Genomic DNA, 15,120 nt, shown 5'->3' with positions numbered 1-15,120 from the left:
ATCACTGTTAGGTAGGTGTTTATTTTATTTATTTATTTTTTGTGTGGTTACGACACTAAGCAGAAAAGTGTAGTTACCATTTAATGATACAAAATGATAATGATAGTGGTCTTTCTTATAGAAAAGGCACTGGGAAGTCAGAGACATTCTAGTCATTGCTTCAATGATTGATCCAATAACTAGAAGTTAAGCCTTTTTCACCATTGGGAAAATAGAAGAAAATATACAATTTACAGAACGTGACATGCCTCAAAACCTGAAAATAATATTAAATGTGTCCATCATGCTTTGCCAGTTTTTTCAAGGAAATCTGCAAATATATTTCTGTACATCCCAAAAATTCTGTCTCGCATTTCAAGCAACCTCCAATACGTTCAATGATGAAGAATTGAAAAGAGTAACCAGTCCATTGTTTTTGGCCTAAATCTCCCCTAATCTCAACAGAAATATCAGAAATATTAAGCAGAACACCTGCTTAATACCAATAACTTTTAAGACAGACAAGTGAATAAAAAAAGGTACTGTTATTTATTTCGTTTACTTCAGATGTTTCTATTATTTTGACAAATACTTCTGTGCATCGTTGTGTGCGTCAGTTGAAGTAATGGAGACAGACAACCATCTACAAGACACTTAAACCAGAAACATTTCAAAATACATGCACTGCTGCAGATTTACAGCCCTGTGCAGTGTGACTCTGTACCTAACGCTATCTCTCAGAGACAGTATTGCTCTGAGGATAATTATGGGATGCCCTGTACTGAGCGCTTGATTGGTTAAGTGGGGAGGAGGGTGAGGTCAATCACGCATGAGTGAAACCAAACCTCATCGCCACAAATTATACATCAGAAACAAAATGTCAATAAGTTCAGCTCCATTGACCCACCACCCCACCCCACCACACACGCACAGCCACTATTAGAATGAAAAGTTGAAGCATGTGTTTATTATTCATCATGTTACCAGCTGTGACTTGTTTATTGACGTTGCATGAGAGCACTAGAATGCTGAAATAAATGGACCCTGGATCTCTGGGCCAGCTGGATCTTTCTGATGTGTCGTGATGTTACAGGCTTTTCTGCTAATTCCACTGTCTCTAACCTGGGGTTTTTGGTAGGGCAGTGCAATTCATTGTATTGAAAGTAGACTCTTAGTTACTTAGTTAGTTTTTCATATCAACTAAATCTAAAAAAACATTTTCACATGAACAAACAGCGCACAAAACCAAGAACATAGTTCCATGCATTACCTGGGATTAGAGACCACAGGCTGTTATTGGACCTCATGCACTCTGTGGACTATTTTGCATAGCCAATGACCTACCAATAATAGGCAGACACACCAAATTCCTGACTGACAGTGACCTCAAGCAAGGATCAAACCCAGGACCCCAAGACTTGTAAGCTATTGTAACTTCATAAAAATAACTGTCAATGTTATAAAAATGTACATGATGAACCACAGATGAAAATCATGATTTCAATTCTATTAAATTAGGATGTTTAATATATATATATATATATATATATATATATATATATAGCAATTCCATTGTCAGTATGTGGGAGAAATCATGGAATCTGACCTTCTTACTGCAGGACTGTCTGATTTCCTCCACTTCTTCATCTTTACTTTCAATCTCTTTGGCGTGCATCTGTCTGAGCCTCTCCATCTCCATCTCCAGACGCAGCTTAGCCTGCAGGAAACAAATGTGAGTCTCTCGCTCTCACACACACTCTCAGAAGATTTACACACATGGATGTATGTATGTCCAACAAAATAAATAAATAAATAAATAATAATAAAAAATAAAAAATGTTGACATTGCTATTCATGATGATACTTGGAATGAATGAAGACTGTGCACCCTGAGAAAAGGGCATTTCTGAAGATATGAAGACAGCATCCTACGAACATTATGCATGGATAATATTAATTATTCAAGGAAACTATAAATTAAACATAAACCCATGCATGACCCTCATATCGGCATGGGACTTCTATGCAAAGAAGCTACTCGCTTCACAGAGTCGTTTCTGTAAACAGATTACATACCAATACAGCTGGATGTGTATTTTTGCTTGTGTACCTGCTCCAACATCTGGATGGTGCCCGCCTGCTCATCCAGCTCCTCCTCCTGGTCTTTGACTTTGGCTTCAAGGTCACGGAGCTGCTTTTTGACCTTGGCCAGAGAGGCTTCATCCTTTGACTCCTGAGAGTTCAGATCCTGCAGCTCTGCCTCCATCTGCTCCAGCTTCAGATTGAGGGCACACATCTCCAGATCTTTATCCTGAGTACAAACAAACAAAAACGGGTTGCTTTATCAGGTACACCTTGTACAAACAGACATTAGCAATGTATAGCAGTATGCAAAATTTTAAGGCTCCTAAGATAATTATAGATAAAAGCACTCTGGGTTATTTAGGGAATCTGTGTTTACTTGCTCAGACAAACATTAATTTTAGAAAAAAAAAAACCTATCCTCAAGAACACCCAGTATTGTTTATAGTTTTATGTCAATTAATAAATTAATTTATTCTTTGATTAAAATCAGTTTGGCTGGTTGAATTAACTAGGGAAACTGAGAGGAAATGTGAAACCAAATCTGTGTTCCTCTAATACAGATTATAAGAAAACAATGTTTTTATTTTGGAAAACAAGTCATTATTGATAAATTTTTTATATTGCACTTTTATAATGTCTTTTTTTTTTTAAACAAAAAGAGTTATTGTACAAATGCATGCTTTAGTTTAAAACATTTAAAAATAAAGTAGGTGCACTTTGTAGTTATATATACTGCCTGTAGCCATTCTTCTACTTGTCAACCACATTCTACTTCTTATCTTTTAGGGAATTTGTGATCATCCTTTGCTCTTGGTCTAGAATCAGTTTCTCAACACAGAGCACTTCTTTTTTTTTGGCTGGATATTTTGTTTGGCATATTCCCAACCCAGTGACACTGAGGTGATTAAATCTCCATTATTACAGCTTCACCTGATACATTTGTACCAACACAATATGTATTAGAATTTACTGCACTGCTGAGATTGATTCACTACCAAACATAATATCTGGTTGTCCCTTTTTATAGATGATAGTGTAGTATTTAGTGCATAAACTGTACAGCAACAAATATAATACAATCAGAAACTGTATACCGTCAAAGTAAATGTTACTATGTTTAAATGTTGAAACTTACTAATTTTATTGTTAATTAAAAAATATATATCTGTTTTAAATTTAATGGCAGGAACACGTTCCAAAAAAGTCTGAATAGGCAACAAAACATGGATAAATGTATGTAATACTACATTTTTTTTTAATTTTAAGTGAATTTACAACAGGTCTATTGCATGACTGGGTTTGAAAAGAGCATTTCAGAGAAACTGAATCTTTCAGAAATATAGATAAGGGAGGAGTACGCAACTCTTTGAAGGGCTGTGCAGACAAATAGTGAAACAATTTAAGAATCAAGTTTCTCAATGTAAAATTGGGCATATATACTTTTCAAAAAATATTACAATTTCTTAGTTTTAGCATTTGAAATTGTATATTTTTACTAGCTACAATAAAATACAGGCTTTAAATGACATGCATTATTTATTCACCAATCCACTGTTGCATTCTGTTTTCATTTACTTTTTGCACAGCATCCCAAATTACTGGAAATGGGTTTACATCGGCCACTATATTAAATAAACCTTCAGTCAATGCCAGTGTAATAATATAATGCACATCATATTAAAAACTCTCACTCAACTGTGAGTAAATAATAAAACATCTGAGATTAATATAAGCAAAAGAAGCTGACCTCCAACTGTTGTCGGAGGCTGAACACTTCTCCAGTCAGCATGTCTTTCTCTCGACTCAGCTTCTCTCGCAGACTCCTCTCTCTCTGCACTTCCTCCTGAGCTTGACTCTGCTCCGAGTCAAACCTGCAAACACGCACACAAACAGGCACATACACAGCTCAAATTATCACCTTCCTCCTTCCATAGAGTAAACTATGGGGCTTCATTTCGTGTTTACATCTGTGGAGGCATTCAAACACAAAAATCTACAAAAAACCATTAACACACAAATACCTTGTGAAACTAAGCATATGCTTAAATGAGGATAAACAATAATAAACACATACCTGCCTTTTATGAAATAGCCTAATATGGCAGAAATGCTAGAGTTAAGTTAAGAAATGCTAGATGACTAATTCTACCAGGACTTAGTGACGTATGTGTCAGGAGGGGTATTAGAGCGAGTGGTTCTGATTGGTTTAACTGTGAGTGAGTCGTCGAGGGGGGCTAATGGGGGCCTTAAGGGCACAATTTCGTCTTCCTTTTATTCTTTTCACTCACCCTACTTCTACCCTTCACACACTGCAAGGCACTGTTAAGATCCCATAAACAGGTCTTATGCAATTCCCAGCGCTAATACTGGCTCCAAAGTGGAAACAGAAGGAGGGATTTTCTCTTTTTCCCCATAAACCTGCTCCAATTTTTTTTTGGCCACTAGCCCAGTTTATACCCTGCCTAATCTGGGGCTGATGTCAGGCTGTAAACATGGTCATTAGTGTGTAGGAAGTATAATATAATTTGTTCATTGGTAATTATTTCTTAACAATCTAAAGAAGTTATATTCTCCTTGAATATAGTCATATCCTCATTAAATTTTAAGATGTGTACACAGCAACTTATTTTTCCAAATGATGTATTTAAAAAAAAAAAAGAATATAGCAGTAATATGGTTTTCCTTCAGGACTCTGTAGCTCTAGTAGGCAGTGTGGCCCTTGAATAACAAAGAATCTCAGCGCCCTTTGTGTTTACTCAAAGTCTAGAGAAGATTAGCTACCGGTCCAACACGCATTAACTCATACTCCATCACTTGCTGTATGTGCCTACTGTTAGTAATGAGAACACCCATAGAAAAAAGCAGCAACTTGAAAGGAGAAGTTGGCTTTTAGGTAATAATTCAGTGTTTTGTTCACTCCATGCATGTACTGTGCTTTTTGATGGTTTGCATCAGGGGTCTTCAAACTACGGCCCACTGCTTTCATTTGACCGGCCCCTTCAACTACAGCAGCAAAGCGTGTGGCCTAGCCAAGGGCAGAGATCTGGGTAGAGACAGAATGGACATGTATCTATACCAATCCAGCAAATACTGAATTGTCCCTTGCAATCGTTTTGGCTGAAAATCACAATACAATGCTCTGTCTGTGTCTAGATTTCATTCTGTAGTCCAAGTCCCACCTCCCGAGCCCACACCGCTAACAGGATTGGCTTTGCCATTTCTGCCTGACATGTGAGAGGCTGTGGCTGTAAAGGCTCAGTTATAGTCGCTCTTCAGAATTATGCGCAGGACCCTGCTGATGCCGCACAAACCTGAGCAAGTGGTGTGGGCGTTTATGTATTTGGGAGTGCGGCTTGCACAGTGAGCGCCTAATTACAAAAATGTGGAGGTGCACGACCACACGCTGCGACACATGGGGTCGCCATGATCACTTCATGTTCACTTTCATTCATTCATTATCTGTAAGCGCTTATCCAGTTCAGGGTCGCGGTGGGTCCAGAGTCTACCTGGAATCATTGGGCGCATTAAAATATTTATGGCATGGTTTATAGTGGGTTTTTTTCTAGATGTTTTCTTCTCTGGCTGCAGTCCGATCCTCTGAAAAACTGTGAGCTGTTTGAGGACCCCTGGTTTCCATGGGTGCAGTGGATTGGGAATGGATTTGGCATGTTTCCATCACTTACTCCCTGGCTATGTAAGCTGGAACAGAGAAGCTGGCCTAGGCCAGGGAAAGGTGAGTGAGGTGGCAGCAGGCAGACAGCCAGGCGCTCCAACAGAACTTGCCCTGGACATGCCCTGCTGAGCTCTGCCTGCTACACAAAGACCACAGCCAGACGACACAACTTGCTCTTCTGTTTGCTTGCTTCACAACAATTGATGCCAATTATTCAGGGCTTGTGAATTTTGGAGAGCATAATATAAAGTAGCAAGCAACTCAAGAAACCTACCTATGGTCACCTTAAAATTGTTGGGTTTTCTTTTTTATTTATTTATTATTATTATTTTTAATTTACATATTATTCCATTATCCACCCCTCAGCTTCCCAATAATATTCAAGGAGAAAATCTCACTTTCTGCAATGATTCGTCTTCATGTTAAAACTCTGAAACTTCCATCATACTGACACTTAATGGCCTGGATGTAGGAGAGACTGTTTACTGAACCATTTTAAACATGGACACATCCCCATGAGGGACCTGTTTATTGAACAGAAACTGGTTAATTTGGGGATTATTAAAAACGTGATCCTTAATCTTGTGAGATGCATCTAATAATTATTGCTTGCCTCTTTTTTGATGGTAAAAATTATTGCTTTTTTGAAAATAAACTTGCTACTAAAAGACTCAGTGATATATGAAGATGCCTATCCCCTACACTGTGATGGTCTAAATAGATCCACATTAATTTCAATCATGATAAAAATGACCTGTGCTTGCAAACTGAGAGCATGTGGTTATATGGGGGTAAGACACTTACTTCCTCTGCTTCTTCTCCAACTCGTGGTTGCGGCTCTGTTGGCCTTCCAGGTGCAGCTTGGTATCCTGCAACTCAGCTGTCAGCTTCTGACACTTTTTCTTCAGCTGCTGAGCCACCCGCTGCATCTCCTCATTGTCTGCCTGTAGGTCCGTCAGCTGACACACACACACACACACACACACACACACACACACATTTTTCAGGAACTGTCCAGAGCCAGCATCTATGTATTCAATTTCAACTTCAAAATATAGCTTAAAAATATGTTAACCTGTTGAAAATTTGCCACACTCTTCCAAGTTTAAGATTATGTAATTTCTAAAGTTTAAATACAGCACAATGTGGTAAAATAGCCTTGATAAAGAGCTAAAGAGAAAAGGCTTTTATAAAACTTTTTTTTTTCTACCAGGACATCCAGAAAATGGTTTTATGTGAAGCTTAAAGCCGTACTCGTCTTTCTAGTTGCCTCTTGCTCTGCTGCTCCACCTCCAGTTTGTCGTCAAACTCTTGCTGCAGCCTCTTCTTGGTGAATTCAACCTCCCGGACTGCTCTCTCGTATTTCAGCCTCCACTCCCCTCCTACACAATAAAAACACACAATAAGACATAAAATCTTAAATATCTACACACACAGTTATCAGCAAAATGTTGGTGACCCCACATTTACCTGGTGTGCGAATAAAAATCAGTATTGTTAATGTATAATTAACAATACTGATTCTTTCCTGAATTAAACATATTGGGGGGTAAAAATTAGCTTTTTATTTAAAATTTTTTCCCAATACAATAAATTCAAAAACTGAACAGAATGTCTGCACCAAGTCAAAGTTGTAATTAGTTACATTTGCTCATTTGCATACATTCAAGTAAAATTTTATTTGCGTATGTTCAGATGATAATACTTTTACTACAAGTATTTTTGTGAATAGAGGAATCACATTTTTAACATTTCACTTATTAACACGGTGTGTCTAATTTACTTCCTGACTTTTATTTTGTTTCAGCCTTTTTTTTAAATGTAACTGTATATACGATGGAATATCGTTTTGGCTTAGTGTACATTTCTGTAGCTCTTTGACGCGATGGCTTAGGCGCGATGCCTTATTCATTGTAAACCCATTCAGAGAGTGAATAATAAACCAGTACCTAGTATTTTCTTCAGATTTTATGCCCAAAATACTTTTTCACAGGATGAACATCCACCACACCTCAGACTGAACCTTAATCCATGATATTTTAGATTAATCTGAAATACATGGTGCACTGTGAGCTTCCCACAGGACTCTTAACAGGTTTAACACTACCATGAAGAGTGCAGCCAAGTCCAAGTAATCGATACTAGAGAGAGTGAAAACTGCAGTGGAGCCAGATAAATTAAGACGTACGTGGCTTAGCTTGAAGGATTCGGAAATCAATCACATGGTGTTTAGGGGGAAACAAGTAATCTGTGCTGTGCACCCAGGGACAGTAAACATGTGGAGGAGTATCTATCAATTCACGACTCTACTGGTCACTGCTGGACACTAGTGCTGGGCGGTATAGCTAAATAAATTATCACAATAAATTATTTTATTTCAGTCAAAGTTGACATTATTAATAATTTTAAATGACCTATTTTTAATAAACGCTAAATTTAAACAGGTCAAACAGGTCGGAAATTTAAAACGATAAAATAAAAGAAATTATCTCATGTTGATATACATTTAATACAATAAAGCAGATAGAATCAGCTTGAAGTAAACTGACCAATATCAACAAAAATAATTAACTAAACAAACATTAAATCTACTCTCTGACTTATTAAATAAAATGTAACAAAATATGTGCAATGTAAGGGTTTTGTAAACACAGTCAAAGTAGACCAACTTAAAACCTGTAAGTTCCAACAAATACTGTAAAAACCCAGAGAAATCAGTTAACAACAGGAGATAAAATGTAAAAATGCTATCTGCACTCGTTTTAGCGAGTGATAAAGTGTTACATCTGTTAAAGGAACACTATGTAATATTTTCACTTTAACATTAAAGCTTCAAGATCATTGTGATGCTTCACTGAGCTGTAATAGGGAGAATAGCAACTCTATTCTGGGCTCAGCACTGCACAAACTGCACTATGTACATTTTGGAAGAGTGTAGGAAGCAAGCACTCTCCCTGTTCATTTCAGTACAGTGTTGTAAAGCTGAATGACACTAAGGGGAGCCCCAGGAGCAAATACCCCAAATCTTACCTGAGGTTCTTTTCAATGATTGGCTGTTTACGTGTCATTCCATGAAGGGATATGATTGGCTAGTTAAAAGCCAGGGCAGAAGCATAATTGGTGTTTGCTTCATAAAGCCAAATGCTGTCTTACGCAATACATGGTGCTAGTGTTTTATTGCCTCCTGGATATTGCAAATGATTATGGTCAGGCGTTCTTTTATAGGCTGCACTGTCCTACTGGCCTGGAACTGTCTAATGACAGTTTCAGAGAAAGAGACAAATAGAGCGAGACAGACACACACCCACACACACACAAACACATACACACATATCAAAGACAGAAGGAACAAAGCATGAGAAACTGTTCTAAAGGATATATATATATATATATATATATATATATATATATATATATATATACATACATACACACACACACACACACACAGAGAGAAAGAGAGAGAGAGAGAGAGAGAGTGCGAGCGAGAGCAAGAGCGAGAGAGAAGAGAGCCAGCAAGACAGACAGAGAAAAGCTGAATGATAGACGGAGGTGTGTTGTTCTCTGCAGCCTTGCAGCATTTCCATAGAAATAGCCTAATGGCGGCTGGCAAGGAGCTGCACCTGATCCTGCAGATTATTTTCTCATTTGTCTGGAGGTGGCAAGCCGAGGGCAGACAGCCCACCTGAAGCAGCGCTCGAAAGAAGCCAATCTGCAGGCCCAGTGAGCCAGGAGCCTCCAAGCCCACCAAAATCCCTCCAGCAGAGCGCTAAATACATCCCGTATGAGAAATGGTATCAGCAGACTCAGCTCTAAGCTCAGTTATCATATGACGCCCTGAACTAATATCTCATTCTGTCTTTTTCCAGCCACAGACCTAGGATCAGACAAATGTGCTATAGAATCACGGCGAGATATATATTTTTGTGTATATGTGGGGTACGTCTTGTGCACGTGTGCGTTTGTGTTTGAGCAGGAAATGACATCACTTGCCTGTGTCATCATCGTCCATCTCTCCGTTGAGCTCTGAAGCACGTATGAGCCGAGACTCCATCACTTCCATCTCCATAGACTCCATCTGTTTCTTCATGGAGTCATACTTGGCCTGAAACACCCCCACACACACAAGCACATCAGCACTCAGCTCTGCTGGGAAATACTCAAACCATCTGCTCAAAGAGAACAGCAGCTCTAAACAACGCAGACAAATAAAAACAAACAGATGTACACACACACACCAACAGCAGAGATAAAACACACCCTCAACACACACTGCATAAAATCCGGATATAGCACAGACTCACAGTGAAAAACTCTATTCTAGACATTCTACGAGAAAACACCTAGAGAAGATGCTTCAAAACTGACTTTGTTTGATTGAAGCTATACTAAAAAGGTTGTGTTTTCAATCATTTACAGATTAAAATAGTCTTGATCTGTACAAATTGGAGGAAAAATAAGTTTAATTTATTACACTCTTCTTCAAAAATTTGGAATAACCCATTAACAATTTACAACAATTTCACAATAATCCAAAAAGGGTTTAAAAAAACACTTATTTACATAATGTACATTATTTGTCTTATACAGTTCTGACTGTTGAATGACACTCAGGTGAAGAAGCTAAGACAGAAAGTAAAGTCTGATTATAAAGAAACTGAAATAAATCAAATAAATAAATAAAATCTGAGTAAATAAATAAATATATAGGACAATTATTATTCACTAAAGTATCAGCATGACGAAAATACATCTGATGAAAACAAACATGAGTGCAAGTGGCAGGACACACGTGCCAGTACCTGAAGATCCTTCATGTCTTTCTCCAGCCGAAGTCTCTCTGAGGTCTCAGACTCCAGCAGCTGAGAGGCAGACTCGCCTGTGTTCCGCTCATCAGTGAGCTCCGACGACAACTCTGTGATCTAAAACACACACGCGGGCACACAGTGAAGCAGGAGCTACCACCAATGCATTACTGTGCCTTGCATGACCTCCAACTGACAGCCTAGAGATGACTGGAAATGAAATGGTTCATCTATAACACAAACCTAACAGTGCTTTATGAAATCATGACTTAAAAATCTGACACTACCCTGCTGAATTTTCAGCTGTGTCACAGGAATGAATCAGCGAATCTGCAATGTGTCTTCTTGTAAAAAAATAATAATAATAATAATTAAATAAATAAAAAGCATTACAAAAATACATTACAAAAAAATAATGTGCATGATTATTATTTGGACCTGGTTAAATGGTGTGTGTGAGCCTCACCTTGCTCTCTAAACGGTCAGTGTTGAGTCGCAGCTCATTTCTCTCTTTTTCCACTTTCTCCAGCTTCAGCTTTAGTTGCTGTATCTCCTCCTGAGAAAGGTCACAGACAGAAAACAGTCACACTGACAAAGTGATAGCAATTGAATTCAGGACAGACAGCTGCTCCAACAGAGAGATGCACTCCCAAAGCCCTCAGAGAAAGGACAATCCTACACTGTGGGGTCCTGCCAGAGGATAACATCAGACAGACAACCTATATGAGATATGGAGAGTCATGTCTGTTTTGTTATGGAGCAGATGAAGACAACAATGTTTTACTTTAAATTTATGGCACAAATGTACCTTGCACACAAGTAGGGAAAGCAGGTCTATTTCAGAGTTATGTTAAAAATCTCAAATAATTCTTTAGGAATTGATCCCTCTTATTTAGCCAAATTTGACCCTATATGTCAGCTTAAAAATAATTTAATCACCATGTATTTATTATTAATCTTATTTGATTTCTATTCATGAGCTGTAATATCAGTTAAAAAATCCATTATTATAGACTAATTGCAACTTGTTGACCACAATTTACCTGTGAGCCCAGTGTAGCCAGCCACAACCATTTTACCCTGCTAATCTTAATCATTTCTAGTGCTTTTTACAACAGGCATCGTCAGAAAGCAAATTTACAGGTCTTAGCCCCAAGTGAGAGGAACAATACTCCCTCATAACGAGGAACACACCGTGAAGAAACATAAACTCGAAAGGGAAACTGATCCACCACTCACAGAAAAAATAAAATAAACTATAAAAATAACATGAAAACCCCTATATATTATTTAGCTTAATTTTGACTCAACTGAAGTTTGACACCATCTTTTCCATAGATCATGGTATGACTAAAAGCCTTTGACCTTTACTATCTGTATTTTCGCCAAAAAAGAGATGTAGCTTTTCAATAAGCTACAAAAGATAAATAATAGCAAACTAAACCAGCTATAACTGCGGCTTATAAAGTTTAAGCGAAAGGACGTGCAGGTTGAGGGTCAGACAGGCAGCTTAATCTATTCCTCAGCATCTATTTGTAGGAACCTCCTCCCTGCGCTGTGTCTTTCTCACAATCCTTCATCCCTCCCTCACCCACAGTTACCTGAGCTGGCTGTGAAGTGGACGGGGGCATAGGCAATCAGCTGCAGCTCTGCAGGCTGTTTGGCTAAAGGAGATAGTGGTGTTGTTTGTTTTTAAAGGCAGGCTTCTCGGAGCCAGAGTCAGCACTGGCACTCTCTGAGGAACACACCTCACTGCACGGACTCGCAATACTCAGCAGGACGGTGGACGTGCTGAGCATATATACACATGCACGCACGCGCACACACACACACACCCTCACACAAGCACATACACTAACTCAATGTGACTTGCTAATGTAGTTTCCCCAGAGGAGGCACAGCTGCATCTGATCTAACCAACGCCTCTGTGCCGCCTGAACTTCGCCATAAAGTCAGCAGGCTGAAACTACACAGGTAATGTATTCGCCCACAACCCTGCCACACAGAAACTCCTCTACAAACAGTCAGATTGAGCCAAAGCCTCAGAGGGATGAATCAAACGGGCGAGCGCTTTGGGTGAGTCGGGAACCGAACTGTTGGAAGTTGCACCTGGAGTGCAGGGGGACCACGGCTAGGAAGGAAAACCAAGAGGGGTATTAGAACCCCCCCCAATGGGTTTTACCTCCTGCTCTGCCACTGTCAAACACCAAAACCTGGACATGACACTCTGATTTAGAGACATCTGTTTTAGAGAATCGACAGCCTCAACTGGAGAGAGGCTGAGAGAGTGGGAAATAGAACTTTTAGCGAGTACATGTCATGGGACGTAAATGGTGTTTATAGACATTAATAAGCTTGTAGCCACAACCCATAATACAACTGGCTACTGTAACATATAGAATGAATAAAAATCTAAAATTTTGAAAACACTTTCAGTAAAGAGATGTATTGAATAATACACAAATGTCATTTGAACCTTAGCAGTTGACAGTCAAACCCTAGCAAATACAAGAGACATGGACTGAGGAGGGAGTGGTAAGAGAAAAACAATCAAAGAGAAATGTGTGATTAAGAGTAAGCGAAAGGGAGAGAGAGAGAGAGAGAGAGAGAGAGAGAGAGAGAGAGAGAGAGAGAGTTGGCAACATACATCTTTTCCACGTATCTGCTCCTCTGTGAGCTGCACTTGGATCAGTGGACGCACGGTGGTAAAGAGTTTCCACCAAGGCCAGCCCTTCACTCCCCGGTTCTTCTTGATGTTCTTCTGGATGCAGCGAATAGCAAGGTCCTGGATCTGTGAGACAGTGAGATATGACTGACATGTAGTTCCCTGCCCACAGCACTGAGAAGATCATATTAAATAAAGCTTTCATTTGAAAACTTTTAAATCATACATTCATTCTATTACCCCTAGTGCTTTTTGCAACTTTAGGTCTTCATTTGTCATTGAAGACCTAAATGCATCTGTGAACGATCCTGCTGCTACTTGTCAATGTCAGATCCTTTCCTCTCAGTGACACACACACACAAAAAAAACAAACATTCTTATAGCTCCCCTTGTGGTGAATCTTCAGCTGTCTGAAGAGGAGTGTAAGCTGCTAGCCAATGTTTGCTGCTGAACAAAGATATTAAAAAAAAGTCAGAACTGGAATTCTGGATATGATCTGGAGCCTCACAAGAAAAATCAGGCTTCTCACCAGTGGATGCCCGGCCCAATGTCCAGCTGGTAATTAAATCACGCATCAATACAGCTTGGCAGCTGATTTAAACCTTCACAAGATTTCCTAGTGGTTGGAACACGTGTATCTTCAATAAGAGCAGATTATCTGGGAAAGCAATTAGATTGGCAAAATTTACACCATCGGCAGGCATGGTTTTGAGCAAGCTGGAGGTGGCCTCCGGGTAATCTGTCACACTGAGAGAGCCTTAACACACCGCAAAATCGTGTCTGTCCGCTCTCTAACAGCCCTGACCAGCATATGCGACAGAGCTCATTTGCTACGCTCTGCCCACAACAAATGTTGGTTGCAGCCATGCACGCAGATGGGGAGGGAAGAAGGTGAATCAGGGAAAGCTCCCTAATTAAAATGGCCGTCTGGAGGCTGCACCATCTGAAAGCAGCCAAAGCCTGCCAGACAGTTCTGTGTGTCACATCCACAGAAAGAAGGAATGCCAACAAGATTTGTTCTTCTCTATCCTACAGGTGCCTCTGTCTCCAGCCAGGTGCACCAGCCTGAATTCTAATATAGAACTGCAGGTGGCATTCATTTGCACATGTACTTCCGCCACATATGCCATGGACACACCTGTTCAGTCTTGGAGTGAACGCCTGTGTCTTTAGGCAACGACTTAATTAGACAAGAGATCAGCAGCTCTGCAGAATTCCCAATGAGGGGCAGAGCTGTTCACGATGACCGTCAATGATACATGACGAGGACACGGAAGCCTGCAGGGTTCAAACAGATATGGATCATATTCAGAGATGAAACTTGTTGAAAAGGCACCTCCAGGTTAGCAGCCTCAATCAAGGTTTCCACATTCAAGGAACAGTGACACATCCCTCCCCACCAGAGCCCTCAAACGGTCTGAGGATTGGATTTAACAAAGTCTCAGTCTGCTCCCACCTGCCAATCTCTTACTGTATTAACAAAAGTATTAAAGCAGTGTTACTGGTGCCAGAAGCACTCCTAAACATGCCAGTACTGAAGTCACCACCCTGATCCATTGTTTCCAAGAGAAACGCACACAGTGTTTAATTAGAACACTGCAAACACACTCCAATTGCACCCTTAAGGCATAGCAGGCCAACTGATGACTGTCTTCTGTCATCGCCCTCTGCATTATACTGAGCTCAACCACACTACAAACCCCATAGCTGATGTATTCTGCAATATATAAGGAAATTACTCAGTACACCTTTTTTTTTAATAAATATAGACTACCGGCATCTCCTAGTATGGAGAGTATTGTGTACAATTAAGGACAAACTTGTCTAATCTAAAACTTATTACAATGTAGGCAGCCTAACTGAAGATTTTAATCCTACAATCCTACTGATCCACCTCCACCTTCAAAGATCAG

General features: G+C 39.5%; 1 protein-coding gene across 1 annotated transcript in view; it reads right to left on the bottom strand.

Annotated features, from left to right (window-relative positions):
- myo18ab (myosin XVIIIA b) overlaps window positions 1-15,120 on the bottom strand; it is a 117,748-nt gene that overhangs the window by 22,510 nt on the left and 80,118 nt on the right. Inside the window, exons 23-31 of the mRNA XM_066663775.1 lie at window positions 13,190-13,333; window positions 11,009-11,098; window positions 10,540-10,659; window positions 9,731-9,842; window positions 6,992-7,119; window positions 6,542-6,696; window positions 3,812-3,935; window positions 2,090-2,290; window positions 1,586-1,696 (exon numbers count right to left, since the gene is read on the bottom strand). Coding sequence (XP_066519872.1) covers window positions 1,586-1,696; window positions 2,090-2,290; window positions 3,812-3,935; window positions 6,542-6,696; window positions 6,992-7,119; window positions 9,731-9,842; window positions 10,540-10,659; window positions 11,009-11,098; window positions 13,190-13,333 — 1,185 coding nt within the window. The remainder of the gene's footprint in view (window positions 1-1,585; window positions 1,697-2,089; window positions 2,291-3,811; window positions 3,936-6,541; window positions 6,697-6,991; window positions 7,120-9,730; window positions 9,843-10,539; window positions 10,660-11,008; window positions 11,099-13,189; window positions 13,334-15,120) is intronic.

The sequence above is a fragment of the Hoplias malabaricus genome, chromosome 1 (genome assembly GCF_029633855.1).
Source record: "Hoplias malabaricus isolate fHopMal1 chromosome 1, fHopMal1.hap1, whole genome shotgun sequence".
NCBI classification, from domain to species: domain Eukaryota; kingdom Metazoa; phylum Chordata; class Actinopteri; order Characiformes; family Erythrinidae; genus Hoplias; species Hoplias malabaricus.
Note: the sequence above shows the minus strand (reverse complement) of the source record. Positions and strands in the feature narration are given on the sequence as shown.